General features: G+C 42.2%; 1 protein-coding gene across 2 annotated transcripts; it reads right to left on the bottom strand.

The window, feature by feature from the left end:
- Window positions 1–9,643: 9,643 nt before the first annotated feature.
- RAE1 (ribonucleic acid export 1) lies at window positions 9,644–17,128 on the bottom strand. 2 transcript variants are annotated; one of them, XM_017815338.1, is made up of 12 exons: window positions 17,041–17,128; window positions 16,420–16,516; window positions 16,163–16,267; window positions 15,442–15,534; window positions 14,943–15,029; window positions 14,485–14,571; window positions 14,194–14,265; window positions 13,755–13,862; window positions 13,335–13,441; window positions 13,163–13,238; window positions 12,419–12,613; window positions 9,644–10,972 (listed from the first exon to the last, which is right to left on the bottom strand). In XM_017815338.1, exons 2-12 carry the CDS (start codon window positions 16,507–16,509, stop codon window positions 10,886–10,888), a joined length of 1,107 nt encoding a protein of 368 aa, XP_017670827.1. In that variant the 5' UTR covers window positions 16,510–16,516; window positions 17,041–17,128; the 3' UTR covers window positions 9,644–10,885. The 2 variants fall into 2 exon arrangements, with proteins under 2 accessions (XP_017670827.1, XP_017670828.1); XM_017815339.1 differs by lacking the exon at window positions 17,041–17,128 and adding an exon at window positions 16,865–16,883.
- Window positions 17,129–17,845: the final 717 nt, after the last annotated feature.

Below are 17,845 nucleotides of genomic sequence, written 5' to 3'. Positions count from 1 at the left end.
GGTTGGAATGGAGCAGCTGCAGATCAGCAAACCAAGTGTCCTGGATTCCACTGAAAGTGAGAAGGTGGCACTGCAAGACTATCCAGGCACAAAACCATGTAGAAATAATCCCTGCCTGAAGGAAGGAGGTAAAAACAAAATGTGGCAGGAAGTTATACCTTCAAGAGCACAAGAGCAGGACAGAGATGGGGAAAGAGTAGCAAGGGAAATGTTCCCTGTTTCTTGTCCTCTCCAAAGCCCCAAAGTCCTTTCTGTTCTTGTCCCTCCCTTGGTAGTGAAGCTCTGTGGTGCTCTCCTTATATACTTGTCTGAGCACTTCCCTTTCTTTCACTGATGTCTTTGGGAGAGTTGGGTTGAGACACGCCAGGTCTGATCAGAAAGCCAACTTCCCTCATTTCTTAGGAGACTGATGGGCTTTATTTTTAAAATGTAGCTACAGTGGAGCTCTGACCTTTTTCAGTTTCTGTAGTTGCTTAGCCAAGACTTCATTGCTGTAGGGCAGTGCCCTTCTGTTTTGCCATGGATACCCACTTACTGCTTGTTGCAACAACAGCAGAAGAAACATCTCCCTTCGAAGCTCCACAGTTAAATAAGTTAGCTGGAGAGAGAGGGATCTACTGTGGGAACTGTTTGCTTTGTTAGTTTTACTAATGCTCAGTCTGGATGCTGGCCACCAGCTAGGCTGTGAACAGGAGCAATGCTGGGAGATCTTGAGGGAAGCTGCATTCAGTGGCATTTGGTTTAGGTTATAGCAGGAAGTTCTGCATCTGGGCCCGTGGTCTCAGATTTTCTGCTTTGGTGCCCTGAACACACCGTAACCATTGCTTAACCCAGAGCTGCTGCCACAACAGGAATTGAAAAATTATCCTTCTTTGGGCCACTTCTAACAACACAGTTGAGTAGAGGATGTTCCCAATCAGGATTGCTTTTTGAATAGGCTTTTGCTTCTGTAGGAATTTTCTAATAGGACTATTTCCTCTTCTGAAATATTTCAGAACTGAGTGAACTCTGTTTCCTTTTGCTGGCTAAACTAGTTACACACAATCAGACCACCAGCTTTAGTGGGCACAGAATGATCTGGTTTAATGTGCAAGTAACCTGCATTAAAAGAACATAATAAGATGCCACATGGATATGGACATTGATAACTCTGGGACTGTGAGAACAAAAGCGACACCTGACTCGACTCTGCTGGACCACAAGCATATTTTAAAAATTGTGGCAAAAGGAAATGCCATTAGAAGTCTAGTTATACTTCTCCAAATCTTCCTGCCCTCCCACTTGATATCCCTTGGCAAAGTTAAAGTTGTGTGTCTGTGCCATGACAAAGCACAAACTGAATCATGGTAACAGCTACAAGATTCCTGAAAACTAAGAGGCTCAGGGAAGAAATTGCAGAGCTCATAACTCTTGGAGGATCTTGCCACAGGAAGGCAGAGCTGCACTGCAAGCCTTGGATATAAGTCTAGATTAAAATAAAGACATAATATTGCCAATGAAACTAAGAGGCTGTGCCATCACATTGCTCATACACCTGCAGCTGCCAACTAGAACTTGTGCATTTTTCCTTGACACCATTACCATTTCCTATGAGTTCCTTGGACAGGCTCAGCTGCAGCACAGTAGCCAGCACTTTTCCTTCCACATGCCCTTTTGCAGGTCGTGCATGTCAGAGGGGAAGAATGAACCACCTGTCTGGGACCAGGAAGGACCAGATCAGCATGGAAGGTGCTTCAGGGGCACAGTGGTGAACCCATGATGCCCCCACCTTGAGTGGTCAAACCTGCATTTATCGGCACTCGTTACTCTGCTCTTGGGGAATTTCTCCTCCATGATCTATGATGTGCTGTTTATCCAGGTATAAATCCTGGGAGCTGTGTGTGTACAGACTCTACCCAGCCTTGGCAAAGCCCTCTGGGGAGCTGGAATGACACTGCACCGGGGACGCAGCCGAGCTGGCCAGGGCTGCCAGCTGGGGATTGTCACAGTCTGACAGCAGGGAGCTGGGCTGGCTTTCTGAGCAATGAAAATACTGCCCTTGATTAGGATGGTGGCTTGTTTTCTGGCATTGTTGGCATCTATGCCAAATAGTTTTGTCATCATCAGTATTGTAATGTCTTGGCCTAGAGCAGTGGTAACCCTTGCCTTTCCTGCAACCACAGGGACGACGCTCTTCGGCCTATTAATGAATAACTAATGAAAAGTGCAGATCTTCACATTGCAACTAAATTATGTAACAAATCCAGGAAGCCCTTCACTAGCTGATCTCCGTTTCTTCTTTGCCTTGTAGAAGGCAGGAAAGGGACGATAAAGGGTTAGAAACAGAAAAGTACCAGGACAAAGCAAACAACTCATGTTAGTTTATGGGGCAGAAGTTTCTATCCGGATTTTCTACCACAGCTCCTCCATTGATAGTAAGCAGTGGGCAACAGGAGCTGTAAGATAAAGAGAGATACAGCAAACGTTTTTCTGCTATGACACATTAGGTGATGTCAGAAGGACATTAAATATGGAGGCCAAAATACTTACCATTTTTTCAAGTTTGCCTTTGGTGATGCCACGGAGGAAGAGTCTCTTCAGGAACAGGCTCAGGTATCCCCAAATCTGAAAGACAGAGCATGGGGAGAAAAGAGAGAAAGATAAAGAGATGAAGCCATTTATCACCACCTCCTAAACACAACCTCCAATAAAGATACTGTTCCCTTCCTGAATTCCTGCACAGAAAATCTGCCTCTCTGTAATGGAAATATTGTCCCATCTCTCTTAGGCTGGGATTTAATTATCAAAAGGGTTTTCCTCCCTTAAAAAGTTTTTTTTAGAAAAAAACATTCCATTTGAGTCAAACTGCAAAACTTACATCTCAAAATAGTTAAATAAATATTTTCACTATTTCAATTTTATGTTGTGCGTTGGGAAATATTAATTTTAATTTCATACTTTAGTTAGCATTTTGAAAAACATAAAACTACATTTGAAAATGAGCAAGAAATCATTTAATGTTCTTTAAAGGAAGGAAGCTCATTTCAGGCCTTTTGAAACAGCATTAATAATTATTTTTTTTTGGCTAAATATTTGTGGAGCTGTTATGATAAAACTAAGTGGTATTTTCTGATTTAAAAAAAGAAAATGCCAGAAGGCTTCTAACAATCTGTGCCAGAGCTGCCAGGGCCACATCCCATGACCTTTTCATGGGAGTGCACGTGACACTGGTAGTACAAACTGAGCAGGAACTGTCCACACACTCCAGCCAGGGAATAGGACACAGAAGAACATTAAACAAGATATCTCAGCTCTGGGATGTACAACACAGTTGTATGGACATAACAGACATTCTCAACAGTGAAAAAAAAGTGATTCCAGAGTTGGAACACATCGATGGCATTGGGTCAGACCTCAGCCAGGCCCTTCTTATCCAATTTCCCACAGGTGACCACACCCAGGTCTCACCCATGGATCACTTCTTGACCTGATGGTCCTCTTGTCCAGGTTGCTGTATTTTAGACCTTACTAATACAGACTGATATCATCCCTCCAGCTGTGATACTTTTAAAAGGTATTTAATGCCCACAATGAACCTGGGCAAGTGCAGAGTACCATACACACACACACACACACACACACACACACACACACACACACACACACACACACAGATATTGGCATAGTATGTAATCAACCTTCTTTAAAGATTTCGTTAGAAACTCTTAGAGTCCTCTAGTTACCATGTCTACTCTATTCAAGCACAAGGCAGCAAAGATTCGTTGCTGAATCAGTGGCTCTGAACAGGATATGAACACAATTGAAATGTCAGGACAACAAACCAGCATATCAGCACTGGATACAGAAGGTGTATCCATGCAGCCTGGAAAGGTATTCAAAAAGAAAAACAGTTCCCTAGACTGAAATCTGAATGATTTCAGCTTCTGCATGGTCTCAAAAAGCCCAAAATGGCCTTTTACAAAAAAATATTAGTTATGGTGGTGCCACAGAAGTGCAGCACAGTCACAGACTGCAAAGGTCAAAGCTCACTTGGGCAAGGCCATCAAGTTCCTGACAGTCCAACACCCACATCCCATAGGCTGGAGCATCGCAGTCATTGCTGATGAGGAAAAGCATCAACAGCTCAACAGGCAGTTGCCAGCAACACGATGTCCCCAGCATTGCAACAGGACAATGACATCAGCTGGACATGACAAGTGAAACAAAGGCAGCCCATTTCCTGCTAAATCACACGGACCAGTTCCTAACCACATCATGCTTTTAGTTAGAGAACAGGGTAAGACAATAAAGAGGGCATGTATTACATGTGTTCTCAGAAGGACACAAAGGCTGACAGATCAGTTGATCTGCATTTTTGAAGTCAAGTCAAGCTCATGAATGAAGTGTATGGATCAGTACTAAACCAGGAATCCATTCTGCTTCTTAGAGTCTGATTTTCCTTTTGCCAGCCTCAGGGTGCCAAGGCCAGTCCTACCTCAAAGGACATTTTCACCAGCCTACAAGAAGAAAAAACAATTCTTCTGTTTCCTTATCAGAATGGTAGTCATGACAGAACTACCCATGAAGGTCAGGAGGCCTATTAAGAGCAAGTAGGTTACTATTGGTGAACATTTCCCTGGGCCAAGCAGTTCAGGATCGTTTTGAGAGTTCATCATCTCTCTCATCTCCCTACTGCTGTTGGCAGGACCACCAAAGAGAAGTGCTCAGATGATGAACTGGATGACCTCAGCCATCGAGAAAGACACAGGTCAGCACTACAGAACGACTCCAACTGCATCACGCAGCCTATGGCTGAACAAAAGCTCTATAGGAGAAGGGTTCAATGAAAAAGGTTTTGCTAAGCTGTTCTCTTTAAATACACATCTCCCATCTTTCTGTGGTTTTGTGAAAAGCTGTTTCAGTCCAGTAAATGTGTTTCTGAAATGCTACATGCTCATGTTTGAAGTCTGACAACACTCAACAGATGTAAAATTTGTTCTTTATAATTATATAGATACTGTTCCATAATTAAACATTAATGCTTAAACAACCAGCTACTGTCTGCAACAGAGCAAGAATGAACATTACATAGAAAAGGGAGACCTCCAAGGAAAAGAGTCAGGTATCTGCAGAAGGCAATTACCTGTCAGTAAGTGATACCTGAGTCCATATAAATCCCACCCTGTGTTGCAGCAGGAGCATGGCAGACAGCTGTCCTTCCAAAGAAAAAAAGATTGTAAAGATTGTATTTGAATTCTAGTTTTAGTCATTTGGGAACAGTTTGAGCTACTGCATTATCTGTGCACTTTACTGAGTACAGTAATCATGGCCTATTTTAAACAAAATGTATCTCCTTTTGTTGAAGGCTGCCAGAGGAAGGTGATTGAACCAGCTGACAGTGGGTCAGAAAAGGACATTTGAACCTTTCTGCCATAACTGTGAGTACCTCAGGAGGAGCTGAAAAAATCACTGGAGTTTTGCTTCATAGCATTCAGAGGAACTGACTGGGGTATTTAACATGCAGTTTCCAGCACTTTTCTGTTGCTACAACAAACCCATTGTTGCATCTCAGGATATCCACACCTCACAAGTAGAAAGCAGTTATTGCCTGCAAAAGATACACTGGGCAGTAAAGGGTAAACCTTCCCTATGTGCAGTTGAGAGTAGTACCTTAATCTTTTATCTAGGCCTGCTTTTCAGTGGCACTTGATACAGGAGCTATACCAAACACTTCCTTGAATACATAAAGCCAGAGATTGAGTTACACAGGGTTGAAGATCTATGCCACGAGTAAGACAAAAGCTCCTATATTACCTGGCACATGCCTGCTAAATTATTGAAGTGTCTCTTCAAACTGAATATATTCACTGGATAATTAGTCAACAGAAGAAAACGGTCTCTCTTTACAAAGCTAATGTTGACAGGTATTGTATCTTTTATGCACTGCAACAAAAAGCATTTGCAGAGCTGATGCAACACAAACATTTGGAACTGCTTGTCAATGCAAAAGTGTTCCCAAGGCACTTGGTCCCCTTTGTGATGCTGCCTCAGTCTCATATTACCTTACAACCAAGTCCTAAACAGTGTGAATTACCTTTAATGATGCATCCCCCCCCCATTTCAGGTAAATGGTACAAACACATGAAAGTTTGGTTTGCATTTGAGGAAGGAGTGAGATCAAACTGGCACAGGTACCAGCCTGACCCGATGCTGTGCCCACCTCTGTCAAGTGGGACCTACCTGGGGCTGTGCAGACGAGTCACTGCCACTTCTCAATTCGTAATTCTTGTAGCTGATAACCCAATGTGCCACTCCAGCAGCTGGATTCTCGTGGGCTTGTTTCTTGGGAACACAGGCTACTCCATGTGTACACAGAACACCCTGCACAACAGCAGTGCCAGCATCTGCCTGCTGGAACCATCCCAGCCAGCCAGCTGATGCTGCTCCGTTTATTCTGACCTTGCAAGGGAAGAGCAGCAGCAGTTTCCACCCATGAAATGGCTGTTCTGTTGCTGAGAGCAGGAGGACGGGCCCTGCACTGCCTGGGTATAAACCTAAGCATACCTGGAATTACAAAAGCTGTTTGAATGTGAGCTGCAGGATGAAATACACAATTCTACCAACTCCAATTCACAGCCCGAGGTGTGCAAAGACAACATTCTGTCAACGCAATACTACTGGTGTTTTTCTTCTTTTAAGTTAAGCCTGTTACACCTGACACTAAGGGGACAGACAGGATTTTTGGGATCTTCAGAGTGAAGACGGCACTAAATTATAGTTACAGTTAAAGCTTTCTTAAAGACGATATTATGACTAGTATAGCATAGAATTTATGATTAGTATGTCACAGGATCTCTACAAGAAGAATCAATTTAGTACAATCTATAAGTAGAATAATACAGAATTTATAACGTAAATTATAATTTCTTATCACCAGGGCCCTCTGCAGGTTGGAGGATCTTAGTACATGGTTTGCTGTATCAATACAACAATCATAATACAGACTTGGAAATCATGTAATAGAATAAGAGTCACTCATTCAGTCTTGAGGAGGCAACTGTGGCCACAGCGTGGTCATGGGTCTCACTGTTCAGCACCAGTCTGGGTCCGAATTCTCCACTTAGGATTTCTAACTCCATGACTTTATAGTCAGTGCTCCGGGTGCTGTTACACCTCCCTGTTCGTTGGTGGGATCGTTAACAGCACTGGGCTGGCCGGGTGCCTGGGACCTTCAAGGCCAGCAAGGAAGAGAGCAATCGGCCTGGAGCCCAGGAATCTTGAGGCCAGCAGGGAGGGGAAGAAGAAATGTTTGGTTGACTTGGTTCACAGGACCTTCAGGGTTTGATAGTGAGGAAAGGGGAACAAATAGATGACAAATAACTGTACCTTGTATTAGAGCACACGTGCAGCAGCACTGCCAGCTCCTCACAGAACTCCAGTGGAGGCAAGCATTGCAACCAGGGCTGCAGGGAGAGCTTTGCTTGGGAGCCATCAGCACTGCCATCGCCTGGCACGGCAGCAGATTTACAGCAACGGCTTTGAACGGGAGCATTTTGTGCATTCTGCAACTGCTGGTGTAGAGAATGTTATCAGGGAATTGCTTCTGTTCCAAATTTGTTCCGCTCGTTATTGTGTGCTGCAGCACCAGATGGTGATTCTCACCTGGCTGGTAAAGGTGAACAACCCAAGGGAAACGTTTCACACAGTGAATCTCCATCAAAGACTTTTGAAAGAAGTTCTTTCAAAAAGTGAAAGTGAGTTCTTTCACCTCACCCCAGACTGCAAATGATACTTAGCCAATCTGGAGACATAAAAAGCATAACAGCATTTCACTTTGCCCTGGTTCATCTCTACAAACAAAGAAGAAAAAGCAAATGAGAAATAAGTAGTTTCTATCATTTCAAAGACCAGACAGTGTGAACTTTGTGACAGTGGTTTGACACAATTTGTCCAAACACCACATCTGCAAACAGCACTTTTTCACAGTTAAATTAAACCAGGCCTAAGCAATAGTTTAATCAAAATGTCCCACATATGCCTAACCCCACCTCGATCTCAAATCCATACCTCTCTGGAAAACAACTCAAACAGACCTGTTTCCTGGCCTAGGTGCTAAGCTGGAGTACTCACCAATTCAGTATTGCATTTCCTCTGACAGATGGTAAATTAAGACACTCTGCCTGCCTGCCATTGTGCAAACATGTCTGGTTTCATTTGTGAAAGGCTTTAGCAGACAAACTTTGCAATTGCTTAGTTTTCTGAAATACACTTCATTAAACCAATGTGCAAAACCACTGACACGTGAGAGTAGCAGGTGGAAGCTCATCTAAAAATATTGTAAAATATTCCCATTTTGGGAGGCTTAACTGAATTGCTCTTTATGCCAAAGATTATTTTCGTGCAATAAAACACCAACATTGACAGCAAACTTTCAAAAAACTGGTGAAAATAGGAATCTTACATTCTTCACTCAGGTTTTTTTGACAGGTAACTGCCACAGAATAGCAAGTTAATACATTTCCAGAAATGCTCTAACATTTATTAGTGTGTGAATAAGCTCTCACTTATGTTTGATGCTTGAAGGCACACAGCTGTGTGTACTTTACAACTCAGCCTCACAATAATTCCAGGGAGGAGTAAATTGCCAATGTGTTCTCTTAACTTTGGTAATGGAAAACAAATCAGTTCAAAGTTTGACTCTCTCCTCCCAGTTGAATATATCTAATATGCACGGCAACATAATGGAAAATATGCCCGTCTAAAATTAGTCTGAACAAGCAGCAGGTGATGACTAAATAATTCTGAAGCCTCACTGACAAAGAAATTGAGTCCAGCAGGAGAATAACTACTCAACATATCAACGCATAACAAATTACAAAACAAGACTGAGCAGTGCTGGCTTTAGTGTCCACTTACGTAGGTTCGACTCCACGGGATTCCCACAGAAATGTACCTGCTAAACTAATCTATTTTCTCTCACTCAATTCACACTGTTGAGTATTTAAACTAAAAATACCAGATTCTTTAAAACAAGAAACAATGATACATTTCCATTCTCCCCTGTTTGCACCAGTGGGAGTTCTGCACATCCACAATCACATCCACCTAATCTTGAGCCTGCAGTTGCTTGGTGGCATTCACTTGACTGGGAAGTCTGGAAAAATGTGCTGACAACCAAAAATTGCTTCATAACAATTGCAACCTTAGGGGAAAAAAAAATAAAATCAACAGAAACAGAAAAAACGTTTGAGGAAATGACCAGCTACTGATATAAGTGCTGGGAACTCTTTCCTACCTTAAAGAAAACAAATAGTTCATGAATGTGAAATCTAAAACCATGTAATATATAGAGATAGCAAGAAAAAAAATTGTCTTGAGAAATAAAAACATACAAGAGATCATCCCTGTTGAAATACCAAGGAACTTGATTCACTCTCACAAAACAAAAGACCTTTCACACCAGTTCTCCCAACTCCTTCACCCAAAACCACAGGAATCATTTGTAGTGAAACAGCAACTGGAAAATGCACTCAATTCCCAGCTGGAGGAAAAGGAGTGGACTTTCAGAAAATGCCTCTGAATTACAGCGAAAGGACAAGAAGCTGCTTCTAAAAGTGAACACACCACACTGTCCACGGTATTATAAACAGAACTTTTGAATATAAAAAAGCATTTAGTAAAAATTTTATTTGAAATGCAGCATGAATCCATAACCATAAGCATTAAAACATAACAGTTTTACAGAGAATTTGTACAATATGACATGTATTTCTATACATGCGCCCCCCCCTTTTTATTCAGTCATCGAATAAACAAGTTAGACAGGAATAATAAGCATTCACTTCTGAAAAGAAAACTTTGGCATGTATACAACTGACTAGTTAAAAGTAAACAGTGGTAGATTCAAGTCAGAAAGAGACCCACTCGCTTTGTTTCACAGCATTTTTGATCTGGATGAAGCTCCCCAGCACTACTTTCTAGTTACTACAAAAATGACTATTTTTTTCAGTCCTGAACACTCTGTTCCAGGACAAAATCACGTTAAGAGGGACGCAGAACAACCAACTTTTAACGCTAAAAGGTGTCAGTTTCCAAGCAGTTTAGGTCACAAGAATTTTGCACACATTGGTTTGGTCATGAATAAAACCTTTAATGGTTTGCTCATGTTACTGAACATTTTAACACTTGGCACCACTGGCAACTTCTCTGAACTAGAATAAGCATGAGTGGCTCAAAGTTTGTGACCATTGCTGAAGTGTTAAAAAAAACTAAAGTAAAGTTTGCACTGGGCCCACCTTCTGTCTTGAGTTTCTGTCACTGCTGTTGGCCCCTTACATACCTTCCTACTCATCCGAAAAAAGGAGGGAAAACAATTTGCAAGGCATTTCTTCCTGGCATACAGCAGACAAAGCTTCCATTTCAAAAACCAGAAAGCAATGAAAGAACCCCTGAATTATTAATAAGAAAAAACAAGCCTCCTTTGAGAAGAATTACTGGTGATTCTTCAAGTACTTACAAAAAAATACAGTATTTATACAACTTCTCCAGAACTATTATAATTAACAAATTTTAATGTTGTACTAACAAAATAAATCCATAGATACAAATGGTTGCACTTCAAAGCAGGAACATCTACCCCAGATGTTGATTTTGCTGCAATTTCATTATTGCTGTGGAACAGAGAGTGGTTAAATCATGTCATTACGAGACTCTCTTTCTTAAACACATCAGAGTATCTAATTTGAAAAATGTTCTCCAGCAAGTCAGATTACACTGAATGTAATTTTTACAGTTCCTGCTAAATGTTTGTGATCCAAAGTCAACTGAACCATGGTGCAACAGAGCCCAGAGGGCAAAAGAGCAGAGGCAGGAACAACAGAACAAGGAGAGTATCACAAGTCAGACTCTACTTCTTATTCCTGGGCTTTAGCTCTTCTGCTGCATTTCGCAGAAAAATGTAGTTTTTCTTCTGTGGATTATAGAATTCATGACCCTAAAGAGAAAAATAATCTACATTTACTCTCTTCAAACAAGAAATATCAGCATAGCCTTAAAATGTAAGAATATGGATATTCCATTAGTTTTGTTTATTAAGGCTTAATTTGAAAGCCTTTAAGACCAGATATTGGACCACGCTGGTGGATTAGAAAGAGCTTACTATAACAAGCAATTATAAGAACTGTGCATATAAAGTAATATTTAAGGGATGTTTATCCATTTGAAAAGTATTAAAAAAATAACCACACATCTCTAAGTTCTACTTTACAGATGCAGCACAAAAACTCAGGATGATTTTTTTAAACCTTTAAAGGTCACCCAGCTTCACTCTATATTTTCTCTCTTTTAAATGACACAAGGTCACACCTTTTCCAAGTGAAGCCCAAGTTCTACAGGCAACTGCAAAATTATCTCTTCCCCAACTGCAGATGCAAATATGTCATTTTGCATATTGACATTATTTGCATCCACATTACCAGCTCAAGACCCAAGTATCCAAATCAGGGAGAGTAAACACTAATAATGTAAGTTGGAAATTACCAATGCTATGGACAGAAATGGTTCTGGGAAGGAAGTTTAGTACTAAAAAATCTACTGGTTTTACTATTTAATATTGATTTACAGATACTTGGTCCATCTCTACCACTGCAGTCTACCCAAGCATTAGAAGTGAAGAATTCATCTGCCCTGGCACTGGTGAGTTATCTTACTTTGGGCAGAAGACTAGATACAATGCAGTCAATTAAAATGTTGCTTTTTGTGGCATGCAATTGAGTTAATCTGTGTGACTTCTGCATTCATTTCAGTCATAAATACAAGGAACATTACCCTCAAAGTACCATGGAAATCAGTTACATTTCAATCTTGCTACCCTCCCTTCTTAAACTATTAAGAAGTACTGATTTTCCACATATTTGTTGTGATTCTCTTCAATATATATTGTTAAGTTTGGAAGAGAAACATAAATAAGCACCATCAAAAAGCTTCGCTGAGTTGTAGTGAAAATTCAGTACATGGCATTTGAACACTGGGGTGTTTATAACCACAGTCAGAGCTTTTTCTCCCCTGCACAGGAAGCAGAGCTGTGCATTTCAAAGAGATCTGTGGGAACCTGTTCGGGTGCCACACTGCCCCAGGACACTGCCCAGGGCAGAATGTGTGTGAGCAACCACAGCCACTTCTGAATCATGGAATTTACATTCTGCTCATCCACATTTGCAAGACAGCATCGTTTAGCAATCTTGTCCAACTGAAGCTAAAACCCCCAGAATGCACAATGTCAGTGTTAAAACTTCATCAGGTGTCCAAAGTGACCACTGTAAATTTTCTCAAAAACTAGAAAAACACAGCTTCTATTTATAACAAACAGTGGAAACCTCGCATGACAAGGACAGACTCTGTTGTCAACTGCAAGCATGAATGAGAGTCCAAACCTTCTTACCTTTGACCAATCATAACTGGAAGCATATGCAAATATGTTGCCATTATGGTTGAAACAACAAGCAGATATTGGCTGGTCAAGCTGTTCTGAGGTTTTTAGCTTCGTCCGTGCATCTTTATCCCAGAAGCTGAATCTGCCGTCAGATCCCACTGTTGCAAGAGTACCATGGACAGGGTGAAATGCTATCCCATTCACCTGCAGAACCACAAAACATACTGTGTAAAACACCACATGTGTGAACAGGTGATGGGAACACTCACAACAGATGTTCTAAAGCCTAAAAGAGTAAATACGTGGGGGGAAAAAAATCAGCTAGATAGAACTCTTATTTTATACAATGTTTTCAGATATATTTTTAGAGAAAAAACCCAAAAAACAAAAAACCAACCAAACAAAAAACACCAAAGCAATAAGAAAAGCATCACCTTTTTTTTGCAGTACCTAAAAATTCTATGCATAATGGCATTACACAACGACATTAAGTTTTGTTTCAATATCTGCAAAATTAACAAGTCTCAACTCCACTTGTTGATGATTTCATGAAAGGCTGATCTGGTGCGTGTTTTATGGGAAGTATAAAAATTTGTCTTTTCTCTTTCAGTATGACAGGTCTTTAAATATATGTCTAAGACAACTTTTGGCAAGACAAAAGGTCAAGGAGAACAAACAATTCAGATCCAGCTTTACATTATGAGTGTAAACTGCCCTGTATATGTGATACAGTGGCAGATGTTCAATACTTACAGCATAGATGTCCTGAGGGGCTGATGTGTTTGTTCCATTCGAGCGATGGCATTTAAAAGTGAAATTATCTTTTGCACTGGGAGGGAAATAAAAAAGCAATTAAAAAAATATCTGTTTAGATTCATTATTGTGAACCGATCAACACAGAAAGGATGTTTTCATAAATACTTACGGATTTGGGGGGTTGATATAATGAATAGCTACTCTTCCTTCAATACTTCCAAGGGCAAATCCAGTTGGTTTGTTCACTTTGTCTTTAAAAATAGCAACACAGCGATGCTACATTTGAGAAAGATACAAAGGATTCTGAGAAACTTCTTTTCCACGGGGACACAAAACATCGCAGACATCAAAGTAAAGCAAAAACCACAAACAACGTCAAGAGATGGGTCAAATTCTGTTGAGAATTTGGGCCATAGTATTTGAATTTCTAAATCCTTATGAACATCACCAATAAATCAATGGCAGACCAGGTCATGTGCCACACTAAGAAAACTTGGCTTTGAAATAGTGCTTGTTTTTACCAGGAAATGTCAAGCCCAGAATGTCAACAATCTGTAAAAACACACTCATAACAAATATTATAATTTACCTGGTGTTTAAGAGGAGATTCTATTCTTCTAAATTCAGAAGGCTGGTTCTCTAACTGGTAAACTATCAAACCCCTTTCTGCAGTAGCCACAGCTGCCATAGGATGAACCTGGATAAGGTTGTAAAACAAGTTGGAAGAGAGACACTTGTGTTAACAGCATGGCAGAGAAGTCCATTACTTCACGGAAAACCCTGATGAATTTAGAGGAATTAGAGGGAAAAAGAACAAAGTTCATTTGTAGACATATCTTCGAACATAACAAGTCAGTTTTTCACTGCCATTGAGAAATTAAGATCAGATTATGTTCTACTACTAAAATCACACAGAGATTAAATACTACCAGTATTCAGAACTACCCCAGAGAAGCCCCAAAATCTGCCAGTTTATTCCTACTCCCAGTCATCCTGCTGACACCAGTTTCCTGTATATCCTGGCTTACCACATCTGCACAGTAACATCTTTCAGGGAGCTGCAGTGTCATCATAGGTGTTGGTGAACGGGTATCCCAGAACTGACGGGAAAAGAAAAATGAACAAACTTACACTGGGAGCTGAAGATTCAAATTACTTCAGTAAAACCTGTGCCACACAATTGGCACAAGTTGTTTCATTCTGTAAAGTGAGGCTATTCCACTATTAGCATCTAATAAAATATTTTCACTTCACATACATACTTTCATACACAAATGACCAGCACGCTTTGTGTCCATTTCTTCAGGTAAAAATCATACCTTCAAAGTTTTATCCCAGCTTCCTGTCATCACACAGCTATAATTGGGTGCTTTGATCCAATGGATAGTCTTCACAGGAGCATCGTGCTGAAGAAAAAAAAAAAGGACAAACAGACAGACAATTACTAATATAACAGGCCATGCTTCTTGTTTATGCTTCTCATATTTTTGTATTTATTTATACTTTTCATCCATTTGTAAAAGTCAATACAATGATATCTGAATTTTTTTTCCTCTCTAATGCAGCAGGGTGACTTAGTGAGATCCCTCCAGCAATGGAAAAAGTTCTTTTGAGTGAAACAGAGGAAACAGGTGCACAGCATACTCAAATCACTTTGATCACCTACTCAGGTGCATTTCACTATCTCAAAAATATAAAAAATGCTAAGAAAGGTACATTTTAATACAAACAGAAAAGTAAAAAGAACCACCTAATAGTTTGGGGCTTGATTACTTACTTGTGCAATCTGAATCGCTTGATTACTGTTGAGATCCCACATTTTGGCAGTTTTATCACAGGAAGCAGTAAATACTTTACTCCCATCCTAAAAAACAAGAATAGGACCAAGAAATTAACTGGTTCTATCACAAAGTATCTATCAAAAAACTGTCAAGTCTTAGTCTCTTCTAATAATAGTGTAACATCAATATAACACATACTGGGATTGCAAGACAAAGAAGCAGCATAAAAATGGACATTTATTTATGCCTGTATGTCATAAAAGAGCAAACAGTGCTAGGTTTTATCTAGCTTAAAATACACTCTTAGCTTTTAAACTCACTTTTAACCTTCTTAAGCCCATGTCAGTCTATCCCACCAGGACACACTTAGCACACATTTACAGCAATGTAAATCTATACAACAACCATGGGCTATATCTACTCATCTGCCTGCAAACCACATGCCAATTTTTTGAGAGTTTTGGTAAAAACTGTGTATTTTAAATAGGAACATACATCACTCCAGCAGGCATCTAGTACAGGCCCTGTGTGCATCTGCTGAGCCTTTGGAATTGTCTGTCCATTATCCTGAACTTCCCAGCAGCGAACCTGTAACAGGAGAAGCAGATGCAGAGGTAACATAGTAACACAAACTTAAAAGATTGTCTTGAAGATCCCAGCCTTAGTTTATCCAACATTAAGTGAGATTATAAACACCAAGGTTTGTAGTTTTTTTGAGAATTAGTGAAACCTTATTTTCTCTGATTATGTCCCTTTCACCTGTACAGCCAGAACTTAACCCCACAACTTCAACTTCACCTCAAAATACCTTAAGAACATGAAACACTTCACCGTGCTCTCCTGCAGAACCTTTAACTCCCAGCTGGGCAGGAGCTGCTCCCTGCAGGCCACCAGCCAGTAGATCAAACACAACAGTTAAAAAACATGCCCACACTCTTCTTCCCTCCCTGCTTTTGCCAGCTGGGATCTCACCCTTCAATTCAAACAAATTTGAATAATGTTGCACGAACTTGAATCTTTTTGAGGTTACACTGTCAAACTGGATGATTTAGCAGCTTTGTCAAACTTAGTGCCTTGGTACCAGACACAAATTTTAGAGTTCCTCAACAAGTTATATAATCAGGTGCCCTGCTACAAGTTTTTAGGATGCCATTTTGCTGTTTAGGCACCAATGCTCCCACATTATTCAGCTGCATGTCTGACTGTGAGTACTTACATCATTGGCCCATGATCCTGCAATGAGGAAATTACCCGGCAGCGTGGGTGGACTAAATGCTAAACAAGAGATGCTGTCATCAGGTGGAGATGTTACCTCGATGTCCTACAAAGAACAGGAGACAAAACAAAACTTGCCACGTTTGAAAGACTGTGAGCTGAGATCTTATTACTCCTACCTAGCAAATTTTAGGCTCCGTTGTGACACACTAACACACAGCGCGGGGCAGTGGTGCCCACAGGGGCTGGCACTCGTACCTTCATGGGGTTGTGGTTATCTGCTGTGGTGCTGCCGAACATGCTCGTGCCGCCGGTGCCGAACCCCGACGTGGATCCGAACAGACTCATCTTGGCCCTGCAAAGGAGGGAAAGGCTCAGCGAGCCCTGCAAGGCCCTCAGCAAAGCCTCTACAAGGCCTCCAGCGTGCCCGGGGCGTCTGACCGCAGCCTCTACACCAGCACGGCCCTGGAAAGCACTCAGGAATGTACAGATATACCAAATTCATTAATTAATTAGTTAAATAAAAAAAGGACACTTCTCGTCGCAGCTGTACCCCTGACACCTCCCGCCTGGAGGGAGGAGGGATTCCCTGCCGGGGATCCCTCTCGAGAGCCATCTCCGCCGTGCCCCTCGCTTGCCCCGAGACCGCCCCGCGGTGCTGCCCCCCCCTCACGCCCCGCCCGGGGGGGCACCAAGGCCGTACAGCTCCGCCGGGGTCCTGCCCCCGGCCGGCGGAGGCCGGAGCTGCCCCCGGGAGTCCCGCGGGCGCTGCGGGCCCGGCCGGGCCTCCCCTGACCCAGCGGCGGCGCGGGGCTGCGCTGCTCCTCCCCGTGACCCAGCGGCGGAGCGGGGCCGCTCTCCCCCCTCCCCGTGACCCACCGGAGCGGGGCCCGCTCGGGCCGTGCCCTCAGCGACGGGACCCCGCGGCGCGCACGGGACGGGCCGCTCCTCCCTGCGCAGGCGCCGCTGGGCGGGGCCGCGGCTGCGCCCTGGGCGCGCGGGGCGGGGCCGTTGCAGCGGGTCCGTCCCTAGAGGAGCGTTGGGCTGGACATCGGGAGAAGGGATTTCCCGCAGAGGGTGGTTCGGCACTGAGCAGGCTCCCCAGGGCATTGGGCACAGCACCAAGGCTGACAGAGCTCAAGGAGCGTTTGGATGACACATGGTGTGGCTCTTGGGGATGGGCCTGTGCAGGGCCAGGAGTTGGACTCGAGGATCCTTGTGGGTCCCTTCCAAGTCAGCACGTTCTGTGTTTGTCATGTCACCTGTTTCGTTTCAAACAGCATTAAACCTTTGGTAGAATGCTGCCCCAGCTATTCCAGAAACTCATTCTCATGCAGATAAATCCTTCCTCAAGGCCAAACACACAACAGCTCCTGACCTGACCCTCCTGCTGCTGGACCATCCGTGTGTTCCCTGGGTCCACACCGGACACCAGCCATCACTATCAGTTGTGACACTGCTACTGTGCAGTAAATAAAAAGGAATTTAAATTCGAATTTAATACTGGTGGAAGAGCAGTAAAAAAAACCAACTAGATAAATATACTGAAATACTATCTGTAAGATCTGTGCTGGCAACTCTCTAGGACAGTTTTGGAAATATTTTCTGGGCAGTCAATCTGCCTTCCTCACATAAAAGTTATTGTACACTTGAATCACCACAGTTTTCTGCTCCTTTTTACTGT

The sequence above is a fragment of the Lepidothrix coronata genome, unplaced genomic scaffold (genome assembly GCF_001604755.1).
Source record: "Lepidothrix coronata isolate B3197 unplaced genomic scaffold, Lepidothrix_coronata-1.0 Scaffold49, whole genome shotgun sequence".
NCBI lineage: Eukaryota > Metazoa > Chordata > Aves > Passeriformes > Pipridae > Lepidothrix > Lepidothrix coronata.
Note: the sequence above shows the minus strand (reverse complement) of the source record. Positions and strands in the feature narration are given on the sequence as shown.